General features: G+C 41.4%; 2 protein-coding genes across 2 annotated transcripts; both read left to right on the forward strand.

Moving 5' to 3' along the window:
- Window positions 1-127: 127 nt before the first annotated feature.
- Window positions 128-8,008, forward strand: SNRPB2 (small nuclear ribonucleoprotein polypeptide B2). The gene is made up of 7 exons (XM_027886515.1): window positions 128-167; window positions 362-438; window positions 2,997-3,169; window positions 4,859-4,999; window positions 6,146-6,196; window positions 7,008-7,096; window positions 7,616-8,008. The coding sequence occupies exons 2-7, from the start codon at window positions 375-377 to the stop codon at window positions 7,773-7,775; spliced, it is 678 nt and encodes a 225-aa protein (XP_027742316.1). The 5' UTR covers window positions 128-167; window positions 362-374; the 3' UTR covers window positions 7,776-8,008.
- A 107-nt stretch (window positions 8,009-8,115) lies between these two features.
- On the forward strand, window positions 8,116-13,901 carry OTOR (otoraplin). Its single transcript, XM_027886516.1, has 4 exons — window positions 8,116-10,347; window positions 10,827-10,966; window positions 11,544-11,654; window positions 13,616-13,901. Exons 1-4 carry the CDS (start codon window positions 10,101-10,103, stop codon window positions 13,637-13,639), a joined length of 522 nt encoding a protein of 173 aa, XP_027742317.1. The 5' UTR covers window positions 8,116-10,100; the 3' UTR covers window positions 13,640-13,901.
- Window positions 13,902-25,906: the final 12,005 nt, after the last annotated feature.

The raw sequence follows: 25,906 nt of genomic DNA on the forward strand, positions 1-25,906 counted from the left end.
ACTTTTATCCCCTTCTTCCCCTCATCCCTTTTATCCTCACCTCGCTTTTATCCCCTCTGTTATCCCGCTGCTCATCTGCGCCATCGGCGCTCGGCCCATCGACTACATCGGGAGCGGCTGCGCCGCCTGCGCTGCGCCCGCCGCCATCTTGGCGGGAGGAGGGAGAGGTGAGGGGAGAGGGGAGGGCAGGAGGGGTGCTGGGAGCAGGGATACGGGGTCCGGGATCCAGGCGGGCAAGCAGGCAGTCCAGCAGCCCCCTAGGCCCGTGGCCGAGGGCTGTGCGGTGTGGCCGGCGCGGGGCTCGCAGCCGCTAACGCGTTCCCCCCCACCTCCACCCCTTCACCTTGTGCTCTGCCCGCAGGCGGGTCCTCAGGATGGACATCAGGCCGAACCACACCATCTACATCAACAACATCAACGACAAGATCAAGAAGGAAGGTACGGGCGGCTGCCGCTGGGAGGCCGAGGTCGTGCCGTGGGGCCCGGACGTGCTCCCTCACGTGGCGCTTGGCTCCCGGGGGAATCCCCGGCGGGATCCGGGCCTCCAGGGAATCTCTGAAGGGCCGGAAAGGGTGTGATCGTGAGCCGAGTTCTCGGCAAACGCCTGCCTGTAAAGAAACAGCGGTTAAAGCCAACAAATGTATCAGTTTTAAGTCTTTTTGTAGGCCCCTTGCACTACGGAAGCTTCTCGCTGACTCTCTCCAGCAGTTCTTTGGCTGCAGGTCTGCTTTTCCCATTAGGAGCAATGGGAATATTCAGTGGATGATAACAGGCGTGTTGGCGCACGTTTTGGCCGTCAGCAGCCCCCTCTTGCCGAATTGTAGGAACTTAAGCGTGCTCTTCGCTTGTTTCGGGGTGCGAAAGTGGTATGAGCTGGTCAGCTTTGTGTCACTGTGTTACAGACACTGCCCTGGGGCTCCTGCAGCCCACACCAGAGAGAGGGGGGCTGCGTGCTGAGGGATTTTTAGCTCCTCAGGGTGTGCTGAAAAGAACTCCCTTGCCCCTACCTGGCTGCATATTCCATATCTGCCTCAAACCACCCACTTGTGATCTGAAGTGATCATGGTAATTTATAAGTGATAGTTTGTGAAAGAAGTGTGTGGATCATACCAGCACTACTTAGATGTTTCTTCAGGGTGCTTCAGAGAGGCATCCAAAAGTGAAAACAACTTTGCTGATGAATTATTCAATGACATGTCAGGATGGTTCTGCTGTGAATAAATTTTAACTTGGGGCTTTGCAGTATGTTAAGTGCCCTATAAACTGATAAGTCCCCATAATGAAATTTCGTGGTTATATAATGACAGAATGGTTTGGGCTGAAAAGGATCTTAAAGCTCATCTAGTTCCAAGCCCCCTGCCATGGGCAAGGACACCTTCCAATAGACCATGTTGCTCATAGCTCCATCCAGCCTGGCCTTGGAAATTCCAGGGATGGGACATCTACAACCTCTCTGGACAACCTGTGCCAGTGACTCACCACCCTCACAGTAAAGAATATTTTCCTAATATCTAATCTAACCCTGCCCTCTTTCAGTTTGAAGCCATTTCCCCTTGTCCTGTCACTCCAGGCCCTTATTAATAGTCCCTCTCCATCTTTCATGTGGGCTCCCTTCAGGTACTGGAAGGCCACAATCAGGTCACCCTCAAGCCTTCTCTTTTCCAGGCTCAACAATCCCAATTCTCTCAGCCTTTCCCCATAGCAGAGATGCTCCATCCCTCTGATCAACTTGGTGCCTTCCTCTGGACTCGCTCCAACAAATCCATGTCCTTGCTGTGCTGGGGGTCCCAGAGCTGGAGGCAGCACTGCAGGTGGTGGTCTCACCTCAGTGGGGCAGAGGGACAGAATCCTCTCCCTTGCTGTGCTGCCCACATTGCTTTGGGTGCAGCCAAGGACATGGTTGGCTTTCTGAGCTGCCAGTGCACGTGGCTGGGTCATATCCATCCTCTCCTCCATCAGCACTCCCAAGTCCTTGCCAGGGCTGCTCTCCTGTTCATCCCTCAGCCTGGATTGATGTTGTGGGTTGCCCTGACCCAGGTGCAGCACCGTGTACTTGGTCTTGTTAAACCCCCTGGGACAAATTGAGGGTTTGTAATTATCTGTAAAGCTTACAAATGTCTTCCTATTGTAATACAGGTTTTGAAGTAATTTTTAAGGAAAGTGTTCTGCTAAAAAGCTTTATTGTAATAAAAAAAAGCCACGTTGGTGTGATTGGTCAGGAGCAGGAGGAGAAAGGGACAGTGAGCTGATACTGTGAAGTCTCAACAGCAGTAAACAAGAGGCAGTGCTTTTACCTTGCTGAAATATTTAACATGTAAGGTTTGTGAGTTAGAATGAGTACACAATACAGGGGATTTATTTAGCTTGATTTGGATAAGATTAAGGTTTCATTTGGCGTGTAATCAGGTGATTTTAAAGAATGAAAGTAAATCCATTGCGGCCATAAGGTGCAGTAGGATCATAGGAAAACACACTCAGATCCAGAATATGAAAAAATTGATTAAAATTGAGAGAATTGATTAAACAGTTACAACCAAAATTTCCAGATTTAATTACCCTTGTAGTTACTGTTTTTCTGTGTTCTTGCTTTCAGTCACAGCTCTTTAGTGCTGCTTGTTGCAGCATTGATTTATTGATCGGTCTGTGATGGCTGTCATACATCGTACCTGGATGTGTAGGGGTGTGTGTAAATATACATATATGAAAATATGTATTTACATACCCTTGTGTAACTGTTATTCCCTTACAGTGGTAGAATGGATTGGTGCTGCAACTTCTTCACTGCCTGAATACTCGAGGTGTGAAACCAAGTGTTACACACCAGCTTACAAAAATTGGGCAAATAAAGTCGTGCAGCAGTTTTGACTAAACTGATGTAAAGTATCACTGTCTGAGCTACAGCTGGTAAAAAAACATTGTGCCTGAAGGACAGCAGACTGTAGAAGTGGACATTTCCATATAACCTGTTCTTATTTGTTCCCTCCTGTGGTCCCCAGAGCTGAAGAGGTCCCTGTATGCCTTATTCTCACAGTTTGGTCATGTGGTCGACATTGTGGCTTTGAAGACCATGAAGATGAGAGGACAGGCTTTTGTTATATTTAAGGAACTTGGATCTTCTACCAATGCTTTGAGACAGCTCCAAGGCTTCCCGTTTTATGGGAAACCAATGGTAAGTTATTTTGTTACCTTCTTAGAGAGAGAAACCCCATGACGGTGTGATACAGTGTTTTGGTACTTGCACCTTGGGAATGAGCCATTGCTTGCAATTTGTTACTGATGGGTTCCTCAGTCATGTCACATCCTGAGGAGTACCTGGATGTTATCTGGAGTATCTGATGAGTATCTAGAAGGATGCTGAAGAGACTGCACTTACAACACAGACAGAGGCTGAACTGAGCATTTAGGTTTCCTGAGTGGTGCCTTTTGTTTTTCTCTGCTGGATTATAGTTTTTACCTTAAATACTTCCGTTTTACTCATCATGTCTTCCATTGAATCAGTTAAATTATTTCTGTAATATTATTGAAGTTAGTTGCTTTCAGTTACTTCGTGTAGAGTAACCTTAACTACTGTTAGATTAATAATGAATATCTAGAATACAATGCTCCCTTTTTGAGGTAACAGGAGGGTGAAGATCTCCGCAGTTGTACTTTCCAGATGTGCTCAGTGATTTATTTTTTTTTTGTTGATGTCTAGTTCTGCTTGATTGTAGACCACCACACCAAGTAATTGCACTTCAGTGTGACTTCAGTGAAGCAAGCACACTGCTGGTTGATAAACGTGATTTAGTCATGTACTCAGTAACCTGCAGAATAGCACTACAACTGATAGGAGTTGCCTGCTTGGATAATTAGGCATCTCTTAATTCTGCAGCTGTTGGTGAGGTGTAACAATACATGATGGATGGGTACATTACTACTGGCTTTCAGCTCATGGCTTTGAGCACTGAAGAGGGCAGAGACAGTTGTGCTGCTGAGCTGTTTTCATTAACACCTTCAGATTCTCTAATGAAATCCTTAACACTGAGTTGTGCAAGCTCATTCCTGCCATTATTTATCCTTAAGGAGTTTTGTGCTCAGTTAAATTCAATAAGAAATAAAAAAAATAAGGCTTCATAAGCTCTCAGGTGTACTTCCCTCTTTGAGCTTTGCCTGCAGCCTGCATATTCTTATCTGGGAACTAAACAAAGGCATTAAAATAAATCTTCAGCTGCTGAGTAGTTTGTATTGAGGTAGTTTCTGATAGGGAAAACAGTAGGATTGTGTGCAACCTATAATGTTGCACCTCTGTGTAGTCCTACCTGCATCTGCTTACCTCCCTGTACTGGGGGGCCTTTGTCTGAAAATCAGCACTGTTGTGCTGCTGACTCAATTTATGCCATCCTGTTGGATTAAGGTGGGTATTTGGCTTCCTGTTTAAGATATCTGAGTTTTGCTGAACTCACTTCTCTACAGAGATACGAGAAATCATTGTCAGATTTTAGCTCCCCCTAAAATGGAGTTAAAAACCCTCACAGGTTTTGTGATGGAAGCTAGTGCCAGTTTTTTCAAATATTCTTGTATCTCTGTGTACATCTTACCTTAACAGATGTTTTAAAGATGCTGTTAGATGGAATTCTGATTTCAGTGAGTTAAAATTAATAATTTCCATATTAGTTTTTTTTTTTTAGCATTCTCTAATTGTGTTCAGAACTGATTATGAAGATTAAATCTCTGTAAGAATATCTACAATTTAGAAGAGTATTTTTAGCATGAGATGTTCCTGCAAAAAATGTATAAATACACAGTTAAGGGAAGTGGTGCAAAATGTTGTGTTATTAACTGCAAAGTGTACCGGGTTGTTGTTTTTTCTTTTGAAAAGCGTATCCAGTATGCAAAAACAGACTCCGACATCATCTCTAAAATGCGCGGGACTTTCGCTGATAAGGAAAAAAGGAAGGAAAAGAAGAAGGCCAAAACTCTGGAGCAGTCAGCAAATGCACCCAATAAAAAGGTTATCCAGGTAAGCTGCTTCTCTGTTTAAAAAAATTAAAAAAAACCCAAACAAACACAAAAACTATTTTAAATATTTTTTTCTCAGACTTAGGTGTTGTCTTTTGTTACTTTTCAATTCCTAAAATGGGCTCTGTTGATATCTAGGGCTCTTGAGCACTTGCTAGAAGTTGAAGGAGAGTGGACTGATTGTACAGTCCTTGCTGTTCCTTTTTTTTTTTTCCCTCCTTTGCTATTACCAGCTGAAAATAAAGATGCAGGGCAAAGGTACAATAAACCAAAGTAGAAACTAACCTTTTTTCAGAAAAGGAAAAAAAGGACTGTGTACTTATCTTAAACGCCTGCTTCAAGTGCTCGGTCAGCTTTTCCCTTCAGTGGTTTAATACCTTGATTGTCCTATAAGCACTGAAGAACGGTAAATGGGAACATGAAAATTCATAGTGAGGTGAAAAGGAGTTGGCTTGGAATGTATCGTCACTAAGGGTTGGCCTGGCCTACACTAACAACATTTAGTGATTTTTGTGCTGAAGTATGGCAGCAGACATCAAGACATCTGACCAGCTCCTCCCAGTTTATATACTGGGCATGATCTGTGCTGTGGAATATCCCTTTGGCCAGTTTGGGTCAGCTGTCCTGGCCATGCTCCCTCCTGGGTTCTTGTGCACCTCTTCACTGGCAGAGCATGGGAAACTGAAAAGTCCTTGATTTAAAACAAGCACTGCTTATCAACAACCAAAACACCAGTGTGTTATCGGAGCTACTCTTGTACTAAATTCAAAACTGTACCAGCTACTAAGAAGAAAATTTATTTTATCCCAGCTGAAACCAGGACTCGTCCCTAGGCCTTCATTTTCAAAACTGCTTCCTCCCTCTCTGACTGATAAACCAAATTTTATAATGTGGAGAAATAGCTGACTCAGCCATTAGTTAGACCAGATACTACTGATGTTTTTGTTTGTTTTGATTGCCTGGGTTTGGAGCTCAGCAAAATTCATGTGCTGTGTTCCCTTTGGGAATTATCTTGTAAGCAACAAATGTTCCTTGGATTGCAGCTTAAAAAAACCTTAACATATGCCATGATTTGTACAGAAACATGGTGATGTGTGCTGATATTTCTAACAGAACAACTTTTTAAAGCTGTTTTGTTCTTTGCTAGGGAGCAACGCCAAATTCAGCCAATGCCCCAGGGACTGCACCGCAGAATCAGGTAATGCTCTTTTATTTTTGTAACTAAAAGCTCTAATGTTTAAAATTATTCTCTATGAATAATAGGTTTGTTACACATGGAAACTTGAGGGTATATTCTACAGTTTTGTTTTTGTCCTGTGAGACATTTGTCTTACAAGTAAATCACAGCAAACAAAAGAAATCCCCCTTTTACTCTACCTGGTCGACAGGAAATTAGAGTCTGCAATTTCTTCTTATTATACAGAAAGCAGCACTATTATCAAATCATACTGGATTCTTAAATTTGAACTGTGTTTACTATCAGTTGAAGGATTCTTGATAATTTTTTTCATTGTTAATAAATTCCCTTTAACTTACTTTGTTCTAATAGTAGATAAGGAGAAGGAAGTGTCAGCAAATGACTACTCAGCCTTGTGTCTGGTGGGTGGCTTCAAATTCATATCAACAGGCAAATCTGTTAAAGACTAAAGCTTTTAATCTAATGATGTTTCTAATTAGTAAATTTGAATTGAGCACTGTGATAAAACCATGTGGGATTTGTGGATATTTGGAGATATTCAGTGTTTTTGTAGTACTGTGGATGAACAGGTACTCATTTTGGCTTCCCACTGCTCTTTTGGAAGGATGAAAATTTGTGGAAATAAGAACCTCTCCAAATTAATATATCACTGCAAAAGCCAGTGAGCTCTGTCTGAGGGTCTTGTGAAGCCCAGCTAAAATGTTATGAGCAAAGCTAAGGACATGTGTCTTGGTTCAAATAATCATGCAGACAGATGCAGAGGAATGGGTAACTGTGTAATCTTCTGAGCTTTGATCTTCTGTTGTTGCAGGTGCCTGATAACCCACCAAACTATATCCTTTTCCTTAATAACTTGCCTGAGGAAACAAATGAGATGATGCTGTCCATGTTATTCAATCAGTAAGTTTTGAATAGAGATGGCTTGTCCTTTGAATTCTTCTGTTACCTGTGTGTGCTTTCTGAGTTGGCAAACTGACTTTTTGGAAATAAGAGTTTCTTCTGAAGGTACTTTGTCTTACTGCCAAGTTTGCAGATGTCAGTTCTGATGACCTGGTTCAGGAAGCAAATCCAATCTTTTTCATAGCTGGTTTTGATTGTGTAATTTATCTACTATCAGTCTGCACTGGCTTTAAGCTGGTGACTGTAATCTTAAAGACTTTAGGACTGCAGGGGCAGTTTAAAAACTAGCTTAAACTAGCTTTGATTGCTCCTGTATGAGTACAAGACTGATTAAATTGCTTCACCCTAATGATCCTTAATTGAGGCATAGCTCTGAAGACTGGACATGTAAAACCCTTCGGTCTTTCATTAGTGATAACTATTGTGCTAGTAGATGCTTCTGAAAAGGTCTTACTGCTTCTGAAGAGAGACGTATTATCAAGCTAAGAAACATGATTTGACTCCCACCTTATTTTACAGGTTTCCTGGATTCAAAGAAGTCCGCTTAGTGCCTGGGCGCCACGACATCGCATTCGTGGAGTTTGAAAACGAGAACCAAGCAGGAGCTGCTCGAGATGCTCTCCAGGGATTCAAGATCACTCCATCTCATGCCATGAAGATCACTTATGCAAAGAAATAGCTGGGTACTCCCGTAAAGGAGTTCTGTGGATAGTTTGGTTTTGTTTTTTTTTTTTTTTAATGATGATATTTTCATCAGCTGCCATGATTGCTGTTCTCTGCAAAAATACGTAAGACTTGTGCAGAGTTGCCGCAATGACCAGGACAGACGTAGGATTTCCGTGGATCTACGGGATAGCAACCTTTTCTGTTGAAATACTAATTTTTTATAAAATAAAATATAAATGTACTGTTTTCAAGCCGTGTTTTTTTCCTCAGATCTGTCTTATTATTGATTAACCTTGCTGGGCTTTATTCAGTTTAACTATCTTTAAGGTGATATTCATTTCTCAGAAGTGACTGCTGAAAAATAGCTGTCTTTCCAAAGCAAAAAGTGTGATCAGGAATGCTAAATGCCAGCATATTCAGAAAAAATACAGCACTCAGCCTTCAGGCTTGTTATCAAGGGGACCACTGCTTTTCAGCAAGAATCATTTTATCACTTAGGAAAAATGACTTATCACTAGTGGGGTTTTTTCCCCAGGTATGGGTGGAAATTGCAGTTTGACACCACTGTTGTTCAACTTGGTTTTGTCTTGGTGGCTGGCAGTAGAAGCAAGTCCCCAGAAGACAAATAAAAGTTTCTGGGTTTTAGACAGACTTTTCAAAAATACCTATTCCTAATGCCTCTGGTCGGTTAGGTTTGTTTTACTTTATTTTTTCTCATTTATTTATTAAAAACCTTACAGGTCTTGTGTAATTAACACTGGATGTAGCGAAGTAATCAGATGTTGTATTGTGAGTTGTAACTGCTCTAAATTTTGGTAAAAAAAAAGTCAATAAAGTTGTAGTGTTTTTCATGTGGCAATATAAACCACTTTTTTTTGCACAAGACCTAAAAAATATAAATTTCATCTACTCTCAGAATATCTTGCAAGATGACTCCTCTTTCACAATCATCTCAGTTACTGTCTTGTCTCCGTATACAGGGTTTTTTTCATTCTTCCTAGTGATTTTATGTGATTTCTCAAGTGTTGTAATACTTGCAGGTGAAAATTGTTTCCATGTGCCTGTAAGGGAGCAAAAGTGACAGTTAATCCATCATGAACCTTTTGGTTTTCCTTCTGCAGTCATAGTTCTATAGGTATTAATTATCCTGCCACTGCATCCCACTAGTCTGTGTACAGGAGACTGCCATTGCTTTCCACATTCCAAGGGTTTGGAGCTGTTTGCCAAAAAAGTTGGACACACTACCTATCGGAGTTTGGAGGAAGGAATAATGGGCTGGAAGGCTGGAGGAGAATGTGGTGAAATCAGCTGTGAGGAGAAGGTGATGCTAGAAGTTGCAAGATGCGCTGTCTTTAAAAGAGAGTGTGGGATATTTGATGACAGTTTACAGGTTCTGCAGTTCTGCCTGTGGGCTGAAAGCTGGTGCAGCCAACAGCTCTTCAGGCCTCCTCCTGAAATGGGAAGCACTGGTTCTCTGAGCTGCTGTTTAGGAATTTCCAGACTTGCTTTTGGTCACATCTAAGGACTGATCCAGACCGGCCTTCTGCAGCCTTGACAGCCTGTGCTGTGAATTGCTTAGGGGGCAGCACCCACAGCAGCTCTGGTGTTCCTTTTGTGTTTGTGCCTGTGTGTGTTTAAAATACTCTCTACAAGTCTTCCTTCATGTATGCTAGGACAAGATTTGGGGAAGGTAGATGAATTCCAGGTGTCCTCTCCAAGGCATAAAGAGGACCTTTTAAGTCAGTCTGAGGCAGCATTCAGTGTCTTGCATCTGCAAACTCTCAGATGAGTTCAGCTGTGTAAAAAGGGTGAAAGTGTTGCTGTCCTGGTGTGACCTGTGTGTTTTGCTGTGACTGCACCTCCCCGTGGAAGGGATCTTACCTGCACAAGGATGTGGTGCTTGAACTCTTAAATTTCAAGTTTGAATAGCTGGCTCGCAAAGCCTTTTTCCTGTGTTGCAACTCCCTAATGGTTTGCTTACATTGCATCCATCTGTTAGGGTCCCAGTAGGTCCTTTCTGTAGATGGAAACAGGAGTCTCTGCCACTGAGGGTTTACAGTCCAGCAAAGATCGTGCTTGTCAGTGAGCATTTGTGAAAATGAAGGACAGGGGGATTTGGAAGGATGTAATTTCCTTCGCTGCTTAGCAGGGTCTGACTTAATTTCCATTCTCAAACTTTGCTTGAGGTAAGATTATGGCTGTAGGCAACTCTAGGAAGGCTTAGTTTTAAATAATACAGTTGATGATTGAAATGTTAATGCAGAATGGCTTTGGGAGGGGATTTGGTTTTGTGAGTGGACCCTGAAATCTTCCCTCTGCCTGCAGCTCCTCTGGTGGGATGGAATGTCACCCCAGCCCCTTCCCATTGGCCCAGTGTGTTTGTCCAGGTGTCTGCCTCTTCCATAAAAGCCTGGGATCAGCAGACCTGGCACACATTTCTCAAGTGCTGCGGCAAAGAAAAATGACACAACGTGCTTATTTGGTGGTTTTACTTTTGTGCGTCAGATTAATGTGTCCTCTTGCAACTGGAATTTTTATGGACAGGCTTTCCAGCAAGAAGCTGTGTGCTGATGATGACTGTGTCTGTAAGTAAATCTTCTTTTCTTTTGAGGAGAAAATAGTCACAAAAATAACGGTGGAGTTTGGACCCATTGGAGAGAAGTGAAAACTACTCTGCTTACTTAGCTATGTTACATTTGCACTGGCTTGCCAGTTTGAAAAGTAGAGTGGGAGGGTGATGTGGAATGTCACATGCAGTTTTACTGCAAAGTGGGTTTTGTAAAGGACATTTTTCTTTTAAGTGAAAGTTAAGTGCAGAGAGAAGGATTGTAACTTTCGCTGTGATGAAATGGCACAATCTTAAGCTGTTACTTTGTTTACTGTAAAATAGCAAAATAAGCAGAGCAAATTCTTTAAGACTTTGACTGATTTCAAGATAACCTGCTTTTATCTGTGGAAATAGTTTTACCTATGTGCATACAAGCCCACATGTAATTGTATTTCTCTAAAATTATCCATATATTTAACATGTCCATCTCATTCTTTTGGTGTTTTTCTTTCCTAGACACTATTTCCCTTGCCAGAGCAGAAGAGGATTATAATGCTTCAGACTGCAGATTCATCAATATTAAAAAGGGGCAGTTGATCTATGTTTACTCAAAATTAGTGAAAGAAAAAGACTCTGGAGAATTCTGGGCTGGAAGTGTAAGAGGAGATTCTTGTATATATGAACAAACTAGAAGTAGATTAACACACAATTCTGTCAAAAAATGGATGCTAACGCTAAGCTATTGTGGGATTTAAGGCAACAACTTAGTTTTAAAAGTGAAAGTTTAAGCAAACTGGTTGAGGAGTCTTGAGGGCTGTTTTTTTTTTTTTAATGAAATATCTTCAATAGCTATATGGTAATTGGTGACTGAATCTTAACAGAAGGGCTTAACAGTTCTTTTCTGTGGCTGTTCACTGAAACTTTGGAGGAGAAAGCTTGAACACAATTGGTCCTAAAACTCTTAAGGGAAGCAAAGATAAATATTAACTGCATTTACAAAAAAAAAAAAAAAGATCCAGGTGAACTACAAGCAGTATCAGTTTGCTCAAGGTTTGTGCCTGGATCAGAACTCCTGTTAATGGTTTGTTTCATGTGCCAGTTGATTGAAACGTAGGAGATGTAAAACCAGAGTAGGAACACAACTGGGTGACTCCTTTTGACTAAATGATAAAACAGCTCGAAGCAGATGAGGATTGTTTAAAGGTACCTAATTTTATATCTCCTTGCTTGAAGGTTTATGCAGAACAGTATGAAGACCATATGGGGACAGTTGGTTATTTCCCTAGCAGTTTAGTCTCAGAGCAACATGTCTATCAAGAAGCAAATAAGACTGTTCCTACAACGGTAAGGAATTTGCAAAAGCCCAGCTGGCTACATAATTGTGCTTGGCTATGTAATGCTAATTTGCTGTAAAAACAAATCATGATTGTGGCAGTTGATTGTAGCATGTCACAGATGCTTAGGGATGCAATCTTTATACAGGCAAATAGCCTCAATAAAATCCCCAACATAAGCTTTGACAGTGCAGACATTACAAATGCTGGAATAAAGGCTTCATCCTATTAGAGTTCCTGTTGATTTGGATAGTATTCCTTCAAGGCCACGTAACTTTTACCCAAAGCTTTCTGTTTTAGAGGCTGGGTATTGTGCTGAGAACTTCAGTAATGGGTAAAAATGTGCCTTCTGTTAGATGGACACTGCCATACAGAACTTGTGAATGATGAGAGCATGTATGCTTTCTCATTACAAAGGTATGTCAGAAGATTGAATTTAAAGGGTTTTGGAAGCACAGTAATGTTCTGTGAGTAAGAAGGCTGCATTTCTGAAAGGGTGGTTGTCCCTGATACTGCACAGTAGGGTCTCCTGTACCACAAATTTTGTATTTTTACTAAATATCTGAAACACTTCACAGAGGAGCTGTTCTGCACAGAGCTAGTGTTGCACACTTCCACAGATGCCACCAGCTTTCCATCTGCAAGTTGGGAGCCAGTCTTTTGCTCGCAGTCTGTAATCTTCTCTCAGTGTTTTTTGCCTTGATTTCCCAGCCTTGCACCTTCAAAGCCCAATATTGGTGTACACTGAACTCTCTTAGGAAGGGGTTCATATTTATATGAGGAGATCCGGTGATGCCCAAAGCTCAGCAATAAATCAGCATCCAGGATCTGCCCTGATCAAGGCACAGGATGGCACAAACCAAATGGCACCATGTGAAGAAATGAGTGATTGGGAACTCAATGGAGAAATATATTATGGGGAGCACCTGAAGCTTGAAAGAGAACATCAGCTTGGGGGGCCTCTGTGTCTTCAACCCTCCCTTTATTTTTTTATTTTTTTTCCTCCCAAAAAGTAACTGTCACTGTTGGAGTCAATGCATACCATTAGCTGCAGAAGTTGCTATAATAAACCTGCCTGTGAACTTGTCTCAGCATCCTTTTGTGCAGCACTTAGGTAATCCATGCCTGTTGGTTGCTGTTTGATCAATAAATCTTAGGAGATTTTTTTTTTTCTCAGTGCTGCTACTTCTGAACCATTGAATCAAATTGACTACAATGGACTGAGCACAATGGGCTGTATGTACTACGGAGTGGTGTTGAATTGCCTGCCTTCCCTCAGTCACTTAAAATTGGCCGTTTGCTGGCTAAAATGAGAGCTCTCTCATTACCAGTAAGCAGCTGTTCTGCAACAGCTCCCTGTCTTCCTGCTTGCAGTGGGCAGCTATTTGGGATACACCGAATGGAAATGAGCACCCACAGTGTGATAATTCAGTGCAACAGAATCAAGATCTGTGTAGGCTTATAAGGTAATAGCAGGAAGGAAGCAATATGCTCTGGAAGTCTATTCCATGCCAGAAGTTTTCAAGCAGAATATTGGCATTTGTTTTCTAGTCAGCATTTTTCTGTAGCAACTGTGCTGCACAGCCTCAGTCTGTGTCATCCTTTTCATGTGGGATTAGGAATTGTTTGAGGATAAAGGGTTACATATGACTAATCAATCCAGGTATGGATGTAGAAACACAAAACAAAAAAGGGAGATAAAGGAATCATTTGAAATTAAGAGAGAAGGAGGTATTGTCTAATTAATTTTAAGAATTCAAGGCAGGAACAAATTATCTGAGCTATGCAATAGAGTCAAAAGACAAAAGGCCTGTTTCTTTTCCAGAATGCTTTGAATATATTATGGTGTACTTTGCGTATATTATAATGTATTCTGTGTTTGCATTTACTCATGTACCTTCGGGGGGTGATAAAGGAATGTTAATCCTTCAGTAATCTTAAGACATCTTTCCTTTTAACTCTCTTTTTCAGGACATTGATTTCTTCTGTGAATAGCACTGAAAGCAGTCAAGCAATCTCTCAGCTGCTACCAGGGAAAGCTGCTGGGAGGAAATCTGGGCACCCTCCCTGGACATAGAACCCAACCCATAATAGATGTTTTTGGAACAAATAATCTTTCTTCAAAACAAGAAAATTTTCATTTAAAGAGAGTGATTTGGGATGGAGACACGGTCCCACATAGGATTTGTTCTTTAGAAATTTTTTACCTGCATATACCTTGTTACTTGTTAATAAAGCTGATAGCCTTTGAATTGCTGTAAGTCCTTCTGGTGTGAATATGCTTTGAATGGGATTAAACTGAACTCAGATCTGCTTCCTGCGTTTCACAGGTTTAGGTGAAGCTCATTTTGGAAGAACACAGCTTGGCATTCAGACCCCTCAGTGTTCATACTGCAGTGTACCTGGCTGAAATAAACAGGAGCTGACTTTCAGAAGAAGAGAATCGATACTAATGCTAGGGGGCATTGGAGGATGCTTTTTGTTTTCTAGAATCTTTCTTTTTCCCCTACAGTGATTATTGTCCTTGCAGTTTCCTCTTTGGAAATCACAGCAGTTTCACCATTATTGTTTCAGTCGTAGGTACACTTGACAAGATCTCAAGGTCTGTTTCTGTTCATTTTATCACAGCATAGGGGAAACATATGCACAGCTTGAGGCGTATGTCAGGTTTGCATTTCAAAAAGGTTGTGTAGAACTCTCAATGTGGCCTTGAAATGCACTCATGGCATCTACTAGTCTGAAGTTGGTATGAAGTTTTCAGCCTCAGGCAGGGATTCAGAAGCCTTTAAACTAACCTGTTGTGTATTTTTCAGTACGGATGTCTTTGAAGAAGCGTAATACTCATAAGTCATTACCTTAAGTAAGAAGCTTGTAACTGAGCTGCCGTGTGATCCGATCCCTTGTTTGCCAGTGGGAGCAGCGCTGTTCGGTGAGCGCAGGGTGACATCCAGCGGCTGGCTCCTGCCTGGCTCTGGGAAGGACTCCGAAGGCTGGTTTGTAGCACCACAAGGACACCCAAGCTAGGAGGGTCCTCAGGGGTCTCCTACCAAAAGCAGGGTCACACCGAGTCCACATCAGAGCGCACACAGATTGGCTCGGTCTTACAAACCTCCAAGGACTCTGGGTAACTCGTTCCTTAATTTATTCTCAGTAAAAATTGCTTGCTTTATCTAAAACCTGTTTTGGTCTTTTGTTTTGGTTTTGTTTGTTGTTGTTGTGGGGGTTTTTTGTTTGTTTGTTTGTTTTAAAATTTATGTCTGTTGTCCCTTTTCCTCCACAGAGAACCTCAAGTAAAAGCCCAGATCCATCTTCTCAATAAGCCCCTGGTAGTTTAAGGGGAACCATTTCTTCCCCATCTCAACAAGTGCAGCTTGCACAGCTTCTCCCATCAGGGCTGGTGGACCCTTGCCCAGCTCGTTCCTGAACATGCTCCAGTTGCACAGCAGCAGGGCAGGTTTTTGATTTCTGGTGTTGGTAACAGGGAGGATGACTGAGTTTCAGGAGGATTCACACATGCTTATCTGATTCTCACTTGTGACAACACTAACATTTCACAGCGAAGATTTTTTTTTTTTTTCTAATTACATACAGTGCTGTAAGCATCTTGTTATCTACTCTGCTAACAAAACACATGCCTCAGGGCTTATGAAAGATGACAAGGAGTTCATTCAGGGCTTTCCTGCAATGTGTTTCTTCTGCAGAAAACATGTTCTCGTCACCACAACTTTCTCAGGCCAGTCCACTCTGACAACAGCAGGAGCACTGTGTGTTCCTGAATTGTGCTGGCCTTGTGGCAACAGAGACAGTGCACGAGGTTCCTGTAGCCACGGCGGTGCATTGGTGCTAGCAGTGTGTCAACCAGCTCTGCACAATAAACTTCAGTGACACAAAACAGCAGGCAGAGGGTAGGTACCAAGTTCCTTTCCACACACAGGTTGCAGCATGAGGGTTTTGGTGGAGGAGAAACAACATTCCCAGCTGCCCTAGCCTAGAGCTGATGAAGGGCTGATTGCAGCCCTGATTAGGATTAAGGGGGGATGAGCAACAGCTGCTGTAAAAATCACCACCTGGGCAGGGTGAGGGTGAAATTGGGGGATGCAAAGACAGATTGAGAAAGGAGGTGGGTAGATACAGGAGAAGGTGAAAGGCTGGTGGTCTGTGCTTTGTAAACCAGAGCACCTTTTTTGAGGTGGCTGTTGCAAGAAAATACCTCTCTGATATGAAACTGAGACTTCTTGAGGCCTTGAAATTTAGGATTCCTTGGTGCAGAGTAGCCAGGTAAGAAAAAGAATAACTTGGGGCTTGTGTTGGTTCTTATAATAGTGCTTGCTATTAAACTAGTCCTGATTTATATTTATTTACTGAAAATACCTTATTTAAGCTGAAAGACAACTTGTCTTTCTTTCCTCTTCTCTGGCAAAGGAGAGATGCTTTATGTTCTGTTGGCTGACACTGTCCTGTCTGCAGGGTTTTTTCCCTTACAGCCTCCCACTCCTGCTTGGTTTTCTTGAGCTGGTATGGCTGGGTCACCAGCCCCCAGAGGTGACTGATGGGTTTATGGAGCAAAATGGCTTTCAGGTTTAGAAATGGCTGGGTTTTTTCAGGGGTGGGTGATGAAAACTGCTTTGGGATGGATGAATAGTGTTGTCAATACAAATCACAAGGAGCCAGTGTGAGGCTGATTGTTCTTCCTGCTCAGACTGAAATTACACTGCCAGCCCAAAACAAGCAGAAGTTCAAAATATATGGTGTTGGGTAAAACTGCATGAGTATTAAGTAAATATCATTGGAGATACATATATATCTATATACACTCACTGTAATATTTGATTTTCTCAGCATTATTTAAATAAAAGTGTGAATTCCTCTGAAGAGTATAAAATGCTAAAGGACACTTAGTCTTGAGCAAGTACACAAGCTGTAAAGCTTGTCTTACAAGATGGTGTGGTCAGAATGCAGCTTTAATACAGCTCTCCTGTCTGTATTGTAATATTTTTTCATATGTTCTACAGCAAAGCACTGCCTGTGGTCAGTCCCTCAAGCAGTGACAGTGGTGTTAAGATTTGTTAAAGAGCAAAGTTTTTTTTTTTTTTTTCTTTTTTTGAGTGGGGAAATGCCCATAGAAGAAGACTGGGTTTCACCACTGTGTTTTTGCCACAGGGATGTGTAAAATTGTTCAAGTGGTGGACTGGGTTTGTGGGTGTAGTACCCAGCTCTACTCAGATTAGATTTTTTTCCTTCCCATATGGCATACCCTTTGAACAGCAGCGTGGAAGAGAAGAGCTGCCAGTCCATCTGCTAGTGGCTCTGCTGGAGTGTAGCCCACACCAGTCAGTATTCCATTACAAATCTACCAGTTTCAGTGATGTTTTGTTGGCTGGAGATTACTTAAGTCCCAGGCAGACTTTCTGGAAGTCATAGGTGGAGAAATTCCTCTGCATGAGTAGTAACCCAGGGGTCTGGGCACTCAGCTATGATACAGGGAAATTCTATCTCTGATTCCTGGTGGTTGAAACTCTGGCCAAGTGCATCCTACTTGTCCTCACTTCTGGAGGTTACCAGAGCAGCTACTGGTGACAGAAGGGAATGGTTCCCAGTTCTGGTGCAGAACAAAGAAATTCCTCAGTTAAAAGTTTCACAGGAGAAAAGCTCTTACTTCCTTCAGAGTTCCAGTGGATTTTGAAAGTCTTTGAAACAGCTGACTCATGTTTCTCTCAGTGAATGGCTTCTTGTAGATGTTCTGCTCTTCTCTTCGGAAAGAGTAACACAGCTTTGTTTAATCTAAATGCAGGTAGCTTGATATATGTGGTGTTCTTTAGGCAGTTTCCAGCACTTTATTCTGAAAAGGGTGAAACTGCTAGCATTGGTCTGATGGAAAGTCAGGCTAGTTTAATATCCTGTACAGCATGTATTGATCATGGTGCCAGTAAAAGCCTTAATTTATCTATACCTTCTTTCACATGCAAATGGATCTTTGCAACATATCCACACGCTATGCTTTGAAAACTCTAGAATGAGATGTAACAGAAAAATGATAAGCTGTCTGCTTTAAGGATATCTGTAGATATCATCATTTTATATTGCTTCTTAAAAGTAGTAATTTCCGGTTATTCAAAAGACAATTCTGAAAGGGACAAGGTAATCATTCCTGGGAAAAGTTGAGAATAAAGGACTGTAACAGTATGCAAAACAACAGGAAAAGCAGAAGATGCAAAGTCCTTAGGAGGCCTTTGATGTGTCATCCCACCATACTGTATAACAGAGAATGGGAGAGAGTTGCCAAAAATTCTTCATTTGGACTGTATCCCCTTTTAGGGATCATAGGGCAAGTAGAAAGGTTAAGCAATGCACAGAGGTGCATTGACCTCACCCAAGTAGCTGAGATCTGTAATTGTTTTCCAGTTCTGTCATAGACCTGTTTCTCAGATTTTTTCCTATATAGTAAATCTGCCCTCTTACTGTCATGTCACCCTTTCCACATGACATACACCTCCAGTTACTAAAATAAGTATTTTTGCCTGGTTTTTGTGGTGGGAGACACTGAGTGGGCTGTGACTCAAAGCAAGAACAACATTATAAATGTAGAAGTGTACTAGCAGATAAAGTTTCCTGTCTCAGATGATACCAATGGTCATGAGAGAACTGTGTACTGGAAGGAAGCAGGAGAAAACTGAGTAGGAAACTGGTGCAGAAAGATGCCTGGAGCCTCAAAAGAGATGAGAAAGGCAGACCTGACGTGGGAGATGGTTGAGACAGGGAGAACAAGGCACAGATATTGTAGCTTGTGCATTCAAGAACACAGGAATCCTGTGTTAGATGACAGATTCATCTCTGCACTCCCTGGACCAGAGGTGATGTCTTTGCATTTAGTATGCTTGGAAGAATTCTTTACAGCTTTGCATCATTGCTTTGTGAAGCTCATCCCAGACACTGTAGCTTGGCATACCTGACTATTTCCACTTTTTGTTGCAAGGATACTCAACGTGCAACAGACTTAGTTACATGTACAAAATCACATTGTTTCAAGCTATGGATGTGGCCCCTGAAAGCTTCTTGACCATGTGAGCATGACATTGTCCCTGGTGTAAATTAGCCCTGTCTTTCAACTCCATAAACAGCTTTTGCAGCACACAACAGTGCTGTAACTCTAGTGCTTGCAGCCTGTTTCTAGCCAGCTCAAGGCTCTCCTCCTTATGCTGCTTTTTGCAGTGTAGACAGACTTTTGGATCTTTCTGTTAACTTGGGAGAAAAGGTCAGAGTGTCATGGCCCAAGTGCTGTCTTTTCAGCAGGAAAAGCTGCACCTACAGAAAAAAAAACCCTTATGTCATTTAACTTAATAGAGAGAAGATGGCAAAATCTCTGTCCCTAAGGCATTACTACCTCCTTCCCTGAGGGAGACATGGGCTTCTGCCAGAACAAGCTCAATATGCTTCCGTTAGCTTGTGGTTTGTTTGTGCTATAGACTTGTAAGCAGATGCTACTTGTTCTTAAGGGTTTGAACTGCCACTTTTTGTTCTGAAGACAGAGTTCTGTCCTAAACACTGTTTTTTTGCTTGGTGTATTCTTATTTTTCTTTTCTTTTGTTTTAAGGGTTAGAGGCAAGTGCAGGAAGAATTAGCTATTCAAGGATACTTGGAATAGCCATGGCAGGAGATTACTAAGTCTGTGGTTCAGGCTGTTAAGCCAAGTCATCCTTCGGTATTTACAGCCTACATGTGCATGAAGTCATAATGTGCTACCGAGCAAATTTAGGTTGTGTTTTCATTTGTGTGTGTTAGACACACCTGGGGATCAGGCAAATATTGAGTTGTTTGGAAGCTCATACAGTTTCTAAGTAAATGCTGGTGGGTGTTGATGTTTTCTGGAGTTGCTTCAAATTGCCTGAATGTGACCAGTGAACACAGGGAGTCTGGCAGGCCTGTTTGGAGCATTATCAGAAAAGTGCAGTTTTTCAGAAAAGTGAAGTTTAACCGAAGAGTTTACCGGGAGGGAAAAATGTGAAGTAGAAAAATGCTTATTTTGACTCTTCCTGCAAACATAGATATTGATCATTTTCCACCCTCAGCCTGTCAGCTAAATACCACTATAACTATGTTTGTTACACAAACAAGTGATGAAGATGCTTCTTGAAATACTCCTCCATGCTGTGATTTCTGCAGCTCTACTTGATTCTACCTCGAGCTGATTGTGGCTTTGTGGTTCTAGCTGTGCTGAAACTTAAAGCTGGCAGTATCAAGGCTCCAGGGTGCAGGCAGTGGCTTTCCAATTCTGTTAAAATTGGTAGCTGCTGGTGGCTGGCTGGGCATGAAGAGCAGCTGGTACAATTGGGAAGATTGGCAGCTTTTAAAGCATTTCTCCTGTGGGAGGCACAGCGCAGCAAGGAATAGGTGTCTCCATGACGTCATGGAGCTCAGTGCTCTGGTTCTCAGTTGGTGTTGCAATGTCACTTAAAGCAGCAGAGTCCTGTATACTTAATGCATGACACCATGGTCACCTCAGTGTGACCATCATTATGTTCCCCTTTCATAAGCCAGCCTCGTTTGTGTCTCCAAGTGCATGATGAAACCAACTGGTTCTTTTTTATTCTGAAATCCTGAAGTCAGTTGCTTTGAATTTGTCTTCTCTGTTTTCAGATAGTTTTTTTTATCAGAAAGATGTAGCCATTCATACCCATTGTTGGCCTGTGGAACAAAGATAAAAAAATCACTGCCTGCTGGTTTTGGGCCCCTCTCCTGGTAGCTGAGGATTGCACCTTGCCACCTCTTTGTTGGGGTAGCAGTGATGCACTCTGAACAAATAGCTGTTGCTATCTGTCTCTACTAGGAATAAGCATTAATTTAATATTAAACCACTATCATGAATAACCCAAAATAGTTCTGCTACCTTGTGCTTTGAAGACTTTACATTATGCCCCTCTTATCTTCTTTGAAGCCACCATCAAAGTCCTTCTCCATTAATGTTAAAAAAAAAAAAGGTCATATCATTGAATCTCCTATTGTACTTAGGTCTTAAGAGCACTATGAATGTTGTCTGAGGAAATGTTGCTGCCCTCATGTCCTATCCCACAGCTGCTACTTCACTGAAGCACTACAGAGATTCACAGAACCTTCCTCACCTCTTTACCATGTGAAGAATGGTTTTCTTCAAGGTATAGATTGTTCCACTCATACCACGAATACTTTAACTACCAATCACCTCTTTGTCTGCATGAGTGGTACTGCCATCCCACAGGACTGCAGGCTGCAGAACCTACAGAAATACAATCAACCCTGAATGTATCCTTGAACAGATTTAACTGATTTTCTACAGCTGGCACTTTCTCCAAAGCAGAAGTGCCAAGACAGACATGTACATAAGCTGACTCCTTCCACTTTGCTCATAAACCAATGCAGGGAAGAGATTCTGAATGATTGTACCACCAAACAGAAAACTAAATGCCTTTGCAGAACTGGCTGCAAGCCCAAATGTTAGCAAGATGTGACAGGTTGTGGCAGCCAGTCCCTCTAATTTTTGAGGAGAATGCCTTTGTTTCAATCCTGCCAGGCATCTTTTTAAATAAATTGCTCTTTCTCTTGTTTCTGATCTTGACGGATGAATGAGGAAGAACTGTTTGAAGATAAAAGCTATTAATCCTTCAAGAGCAAAACCATCTTCTTCATCCATTTTTAAATAGCTGAGTTTTCTATGTGTCAGCCAGGAAGCTGAACCAGAAGAGTTAGAAAATCAGCTCTGAGAGGTGTGGAACAGGTTGTTCCCCTGTGTGGAGGCAGAGCTTACTCATTATCCTCTTACTGAGACTGCATTGTGAGCTCTTAATCCAGTCCTTCAGAGACTTAGCCTCAAAACTCTACAGATAGAGCACAGGCTGTGCCTCTTGGGTAGCTGTTCATCTCCTTGGAGGAAAATGGTAGAGACCCCATTCTGTTCAAACCTCCTACTCAGACACTACAAGATGTTGTGAGTAATATACAATAATGAGAAGTTTTCTGATTGATGGTGACTAAAAGGGGCTGTTTTGGAGGCCTCAGTTTTGAGGGAAACTCAATTGATGACTATATTATTAAAAAGTCTAATTATTAAAAAATCTTGCACTCTGCTCTGTAACATATGCTGCCACCTCTATCTAGCTGTAAACTAGCTTAAGAAACTCTTCAACACACAAAACCAGACTAATTAAGTTCTGTTTTGCACCTCTGGTGTTGTTGTCCTCTGTGTGCCCCAGCATCACTTCCATTAAACAAGATGTGACTCTGAATTGTGTGTGATGTGTCTTAGATGCATTTTATGGGCTCTCTTTCATTTCTATGGCTCCTAATCTGCAGCTGATGAATTCCTGCCTTGCACTGCTGCTGTAGGTGGCTGCAGAGGGTGTTGTACAACTTGTGAAAGCCCACTTTGAGTACTAGAACATAGGAATTGTTTGGATTTCCCACTGTCATAAGCTATCTACCTACAGAGATGGTGCTTCGTTTTGCTCAGAGAAACCAAAGATGGTTTATTTGAGCAAAATGAAGCACTATCTCTGTAGGTTGATAAACCTACAAATAAACAAAAGATGGTTTATTTGGACATGCTTCCTGCACTCTGTCCTCTACAGAGTAATAGCAACTTTTGAGGTCACCTTTGGATGTCAGATCAGCTCCAATTAGAGTAGCTGGATTTAGAGACTCAAGTATCTTCCCTGGTGCACAAGTAGATCTGAGTCTTGTTGACTGACTTCAGGTAGTAGCACAGTAAGTATCACCTAAGTCTATGTGATGGATTCAAATACTTCTGGAAAATGCTGACAGAACACTGCTTTTGTTCCACAAATCCAAGTGATGTTTTACTGACCAAGCTGCACTGCTGAGGCACTCCCATTTTGAATGCTTCAGGAGCCAGAGCTGACTAAACCAACCTTTGAAACTAAAGTGGATGAATATGAGTAAATATGGCCCAAGATGGGGAAGGAACTCGTGCCACAAATGGTGGCCCACTCGGATTGTTGACTCATGGAATCCACAGATACAGGGCAAATGATCACCTTTGATCATTATGTATTAGAAAAGGCCAGACCCACCCCACCTAAATATTATCTATGTCTTCATCATTCTTGCCCCTGGTCTAGCACTCCTGTTTTGAAGATTTGTCGAAGGTTGGCAGTGTTAAGGGTAACTGCACATCTACCAGGAGATGTGCTGGTGAGAGCTGCCATAGAAAGGCCTGAAGCAGCATCACAGAGCTGTGATCATCTGAATTTTGCAGGGGGTTGTTGATATATGCAGATTCAAATCTCTTCTGGAGCCTTCCCCATAACTTGCTTCCCCCTAGGCTTACGTGGTGTCTATGTTCAGTAAAATTTCATGAGGCTGAAGAGAAAGTTTTCTCTGAGAAATCAGAAGTGGCTGCTGCTGGTGCCTTTTGAGACAATGGAAATGGTGTTTGAGGAACAGAGACAAGATCTCTCTAAACACAACACCCTACTAGGAAAGTGCTTTGGTTTGGGTATTTTAACTGTTATAGTAGGTGGGTTGCTGAAGGTTCTTAGCTACTGTGTTTTAACCTAGGGATGCTCAAGTAAAAAAAAAAAAAAGACACTTTACAGGCTATTGTGATGTTAATGGTCCATAATTACTAGCATCTGATGCACTAGTTTACTGCTTGTAAAACTGAAAGTCTATTTCCTTCATAGATCTGCTGCCTCCAACATAATAGGAGGGTATGGGGGGTGGATGCCTGGAGATCTTCAGTTTAAAGGAATTAGGTCTGGGATATAGGCAACTGTCTTTTATATTCTGGCTGTACTTATGTGAATTTTTCAGCCTGTGCTTCCCTTTCAGCCTTTGTCCATTATGGCATAGCATCAGTCTTGGCTGAAGTATTGATTTAATTCAAGGAGATTAATTTAGGCTCTGCAGTATTACAAGCTGACAAGCTTCTTATAGATGAAAAGATCTCTTAAGAGTCTTTCCCTTGAATACCTGATATAGAGGAAGGAAGTCTGTTGGGAGATGCAGTGAAATAATAGCTGGATCCATTTGGGCACCCTTTCATAAAACAATGAACTTGGACATGACCAACCCCATCCAGCACCACTCCTGGGAAGGGTGGGACTGGTAAGGATTAGACCTCTGGGGCCTGGGACCCCTTCAGGACAAGGGAAATAGCTGTTCAGACATAAACCAGCAGATTACAGAAGTGGACATTGGCCTTGCTGCTTAGTGGTGTTTTTTTTTTTTTTTTTTTTTTTTTTTCCTGTGAAAGGGAATTGGGAGAGCAGATTGAAAACTGTGAATGCTTCATTGACTGGTTGGGGCAGCTGGAGTGCTGCTGGGCAGGGTTCAGGACACTGGTAAATTCTGATGAAGAACTCTGGTCTTGTAAGGCTGGAGTGAAGTCTTAAGTATTTGTTTTGTTTCTATTATCCTAAATGCATGAAATTTTATAACTTCTATCTTAGCTAGTCCAGACTCTTCTCTCTGTCCATATAACTAATTGAGATGAAAGAAATTGTTGTTAAGGGCTATTTGAATTTGATTTAGCAAAACAAGAAATTACTGGAGGATAAAAAGCCAGCTCATTTTTTTTATACTATGCATTGTCCTATTAAATTGTTCTTTCCAATGATCTGCAGTTGTTGTGCCGTGTTTTTATCCAGTACTTTCTCTTTTGATGAGGTTTCTGTATGAGAGTTGGCAGTCATATATATATATATATATATCAAAACTCTTTTCTATTCCATTTCTAGTTACTTGAGATTCTGCATACGCAAGCAGTGTTATTTTTGTTGCTCTTGCAAGTTAGTAAAATGGAAATTGTTTTCTCAAAGGGACAGTCTGTAGATGCTGGGGAGCTAAAGTGAATGAAGAAAAATCACTGGAGTAATTTTACAAATTGCTCTCATTTTGTTTCTAGAAGGCTCTAATTTAAAATTCAGTAAAGGACAGTTTATACTTACAGATCCTCTTATATACATTTAATCCTATGTTAGTTTGTATTCAGATTTAAAAAAACCCACAATATTTTAACGCATTACTGTATGCCAGCTATAATTATTGAGAGCTGTGTCTCTACCTGCCCTTTCTGTTTAAACTGAGCCAGGGTAATAGCAGATTAAAAGTTCTCATTTAATAGTTCCAGGGAAGAGCAATTGCTTGTAAGAAAGAGCAATTATTGAGCCTGGATCAGAGGACAATGCAGTGAAAGGGAAACACAGAAACAAGTTTATGTGGCTGGGGAAATGTAAGGAAACTAAACTGAAGACTGTAAAAGGAGACCAACAAAGGGAAAAGGAATAGTTTCTTCTGAAATAGCAGGTATCAGAAAGAAAAAAAAGTTACAAATAGAAACCTTCCCTTTGCTTTTATTATCCATTAATAATTGTTTGAAGGGGTTTTTTTTGAAGATCTGTGCATGGAATTCCCAAACAGGATTTAAGGTTGTGCTTTTCTAAGTACATAACAATTACATCTGGAGGAGTAAAACTGCACTGTGCTTCTGAAGAAAACCAGATTAATCTTGGTGTTGTCAAAGCCCTATGAACGTAGGCAGAGCAGGCAGTATTTCTTTCATAGTAGTTCTAAGGTTTGTTTGTAAACTAAGCTATGAGTTGGAATAACAGGTTATTGAGAGGGTTGGTTTTTTTTTATTATTATTTTTTATTTTACTTAGTGCAAAATATTGACAGTTAACTGAAGGGAAATAATATAGATTTTGGTAGATTGTATGCTTGCTTTTCTGAGAACATATCAGCCAGATTATGGCAATATATTGACAAGCAGTTGTGCTGATGGGCAGCCTGAGCTGTTTAAGAATCACTACAGGTAGACCTGGCACTTGAGTTCTCCAGTGTCACTGTGAGAAGTCACACTAGTCTCAAGTAGTGTAAGGCTTACAATGCATCTCTTGCCATGCTATGAGTGCCAGAAAATGCAGGTCATCATTTAAATAGTAATCAGCAGAAAGCCCTAGATGTCTTTTTTAATGTTCTTTATTAGAATTATGTAACAGTGTCCTCAGACAGCATTGCTCCCTCTTAAATGCGAGCTTAATGGCATTATGATTTCCAAAAAGAACTGCCATTCTGTTTGAAGGCCTGTGCATAGAAGACTAATTCTGTAATTGTGTGAGTGAAAATGGCATGTTTTTGACACCGGATTACTGGAGTGCACTTGTTTGCAGTACGTTTTGTTTACTTGCTTTTGAATGTATTTGATAGCAAGTTTAACAATATGTGCTCTAGGATAGAGTGAAAGTTTGGCTTTTTGCTGTTTGTTTTTTTT

This window comes from Empidonax traillii, unplaced genomic scaffold (genome assembly GCF_003031625.1).
Source record: "Empidonax traillii isolate 1590-97213 ecotype Southwest subspecies unplaced genomic scaffold, ASM303162v1 scaffold188:size807701, whole genome shotgun sequence".
Lineage (NCBI taxonomy): Eukaryota > Metazoa > Chordata > Aves > Passeriformes > Tyrannidae > Empidonax > Empidonax traillii.

Bases quoted from the DNA above. Each gene is read 5' to 3' on its own strand.
- SNRPB2 (XM_027886515.1), top strand. From the start codon at position 375: ATGGACATCAGGCCGAACCACACCATCTACATCAACAACATCAACGAC. The intron at 5,000-6,145 runs GTAAGCTGCTTC...GTTCTTTGCTAG, and splicing joins CCAATAAAAAGGTTATCCAG to GGAGCAACGCCAAATTCAGC. The intron at 7,097-7,615 runs GTAAGTTTTGAA...CTTATTTTACAG, and splicing joins CTGTCCATGTTATTCAATCA to GTTTCCTGGATTCAAAGAAG.
- OTOR (XM_027886516.1), top strand. From the start codon at position 10,101: ATGGAATGTCACCCCAGCCCCTTCCCATTGGCCCAGTGTGTTTGTCCA. The intron at 10,967-11,543 runs GTAAGAGGAGAT...CCTTGCTTGAAG, and splicing joins GAGAATTCTGGGCTGGAAGT to GTTTATGCAGAACAGTATGA. The intron at 11,655-13,615 runs GTAAGGAATTTG...TCTCTTTTTCAG, and splicing joins ATAAGACTGTTCCTACAACG to GACATTGATTTCTTCTGTGA.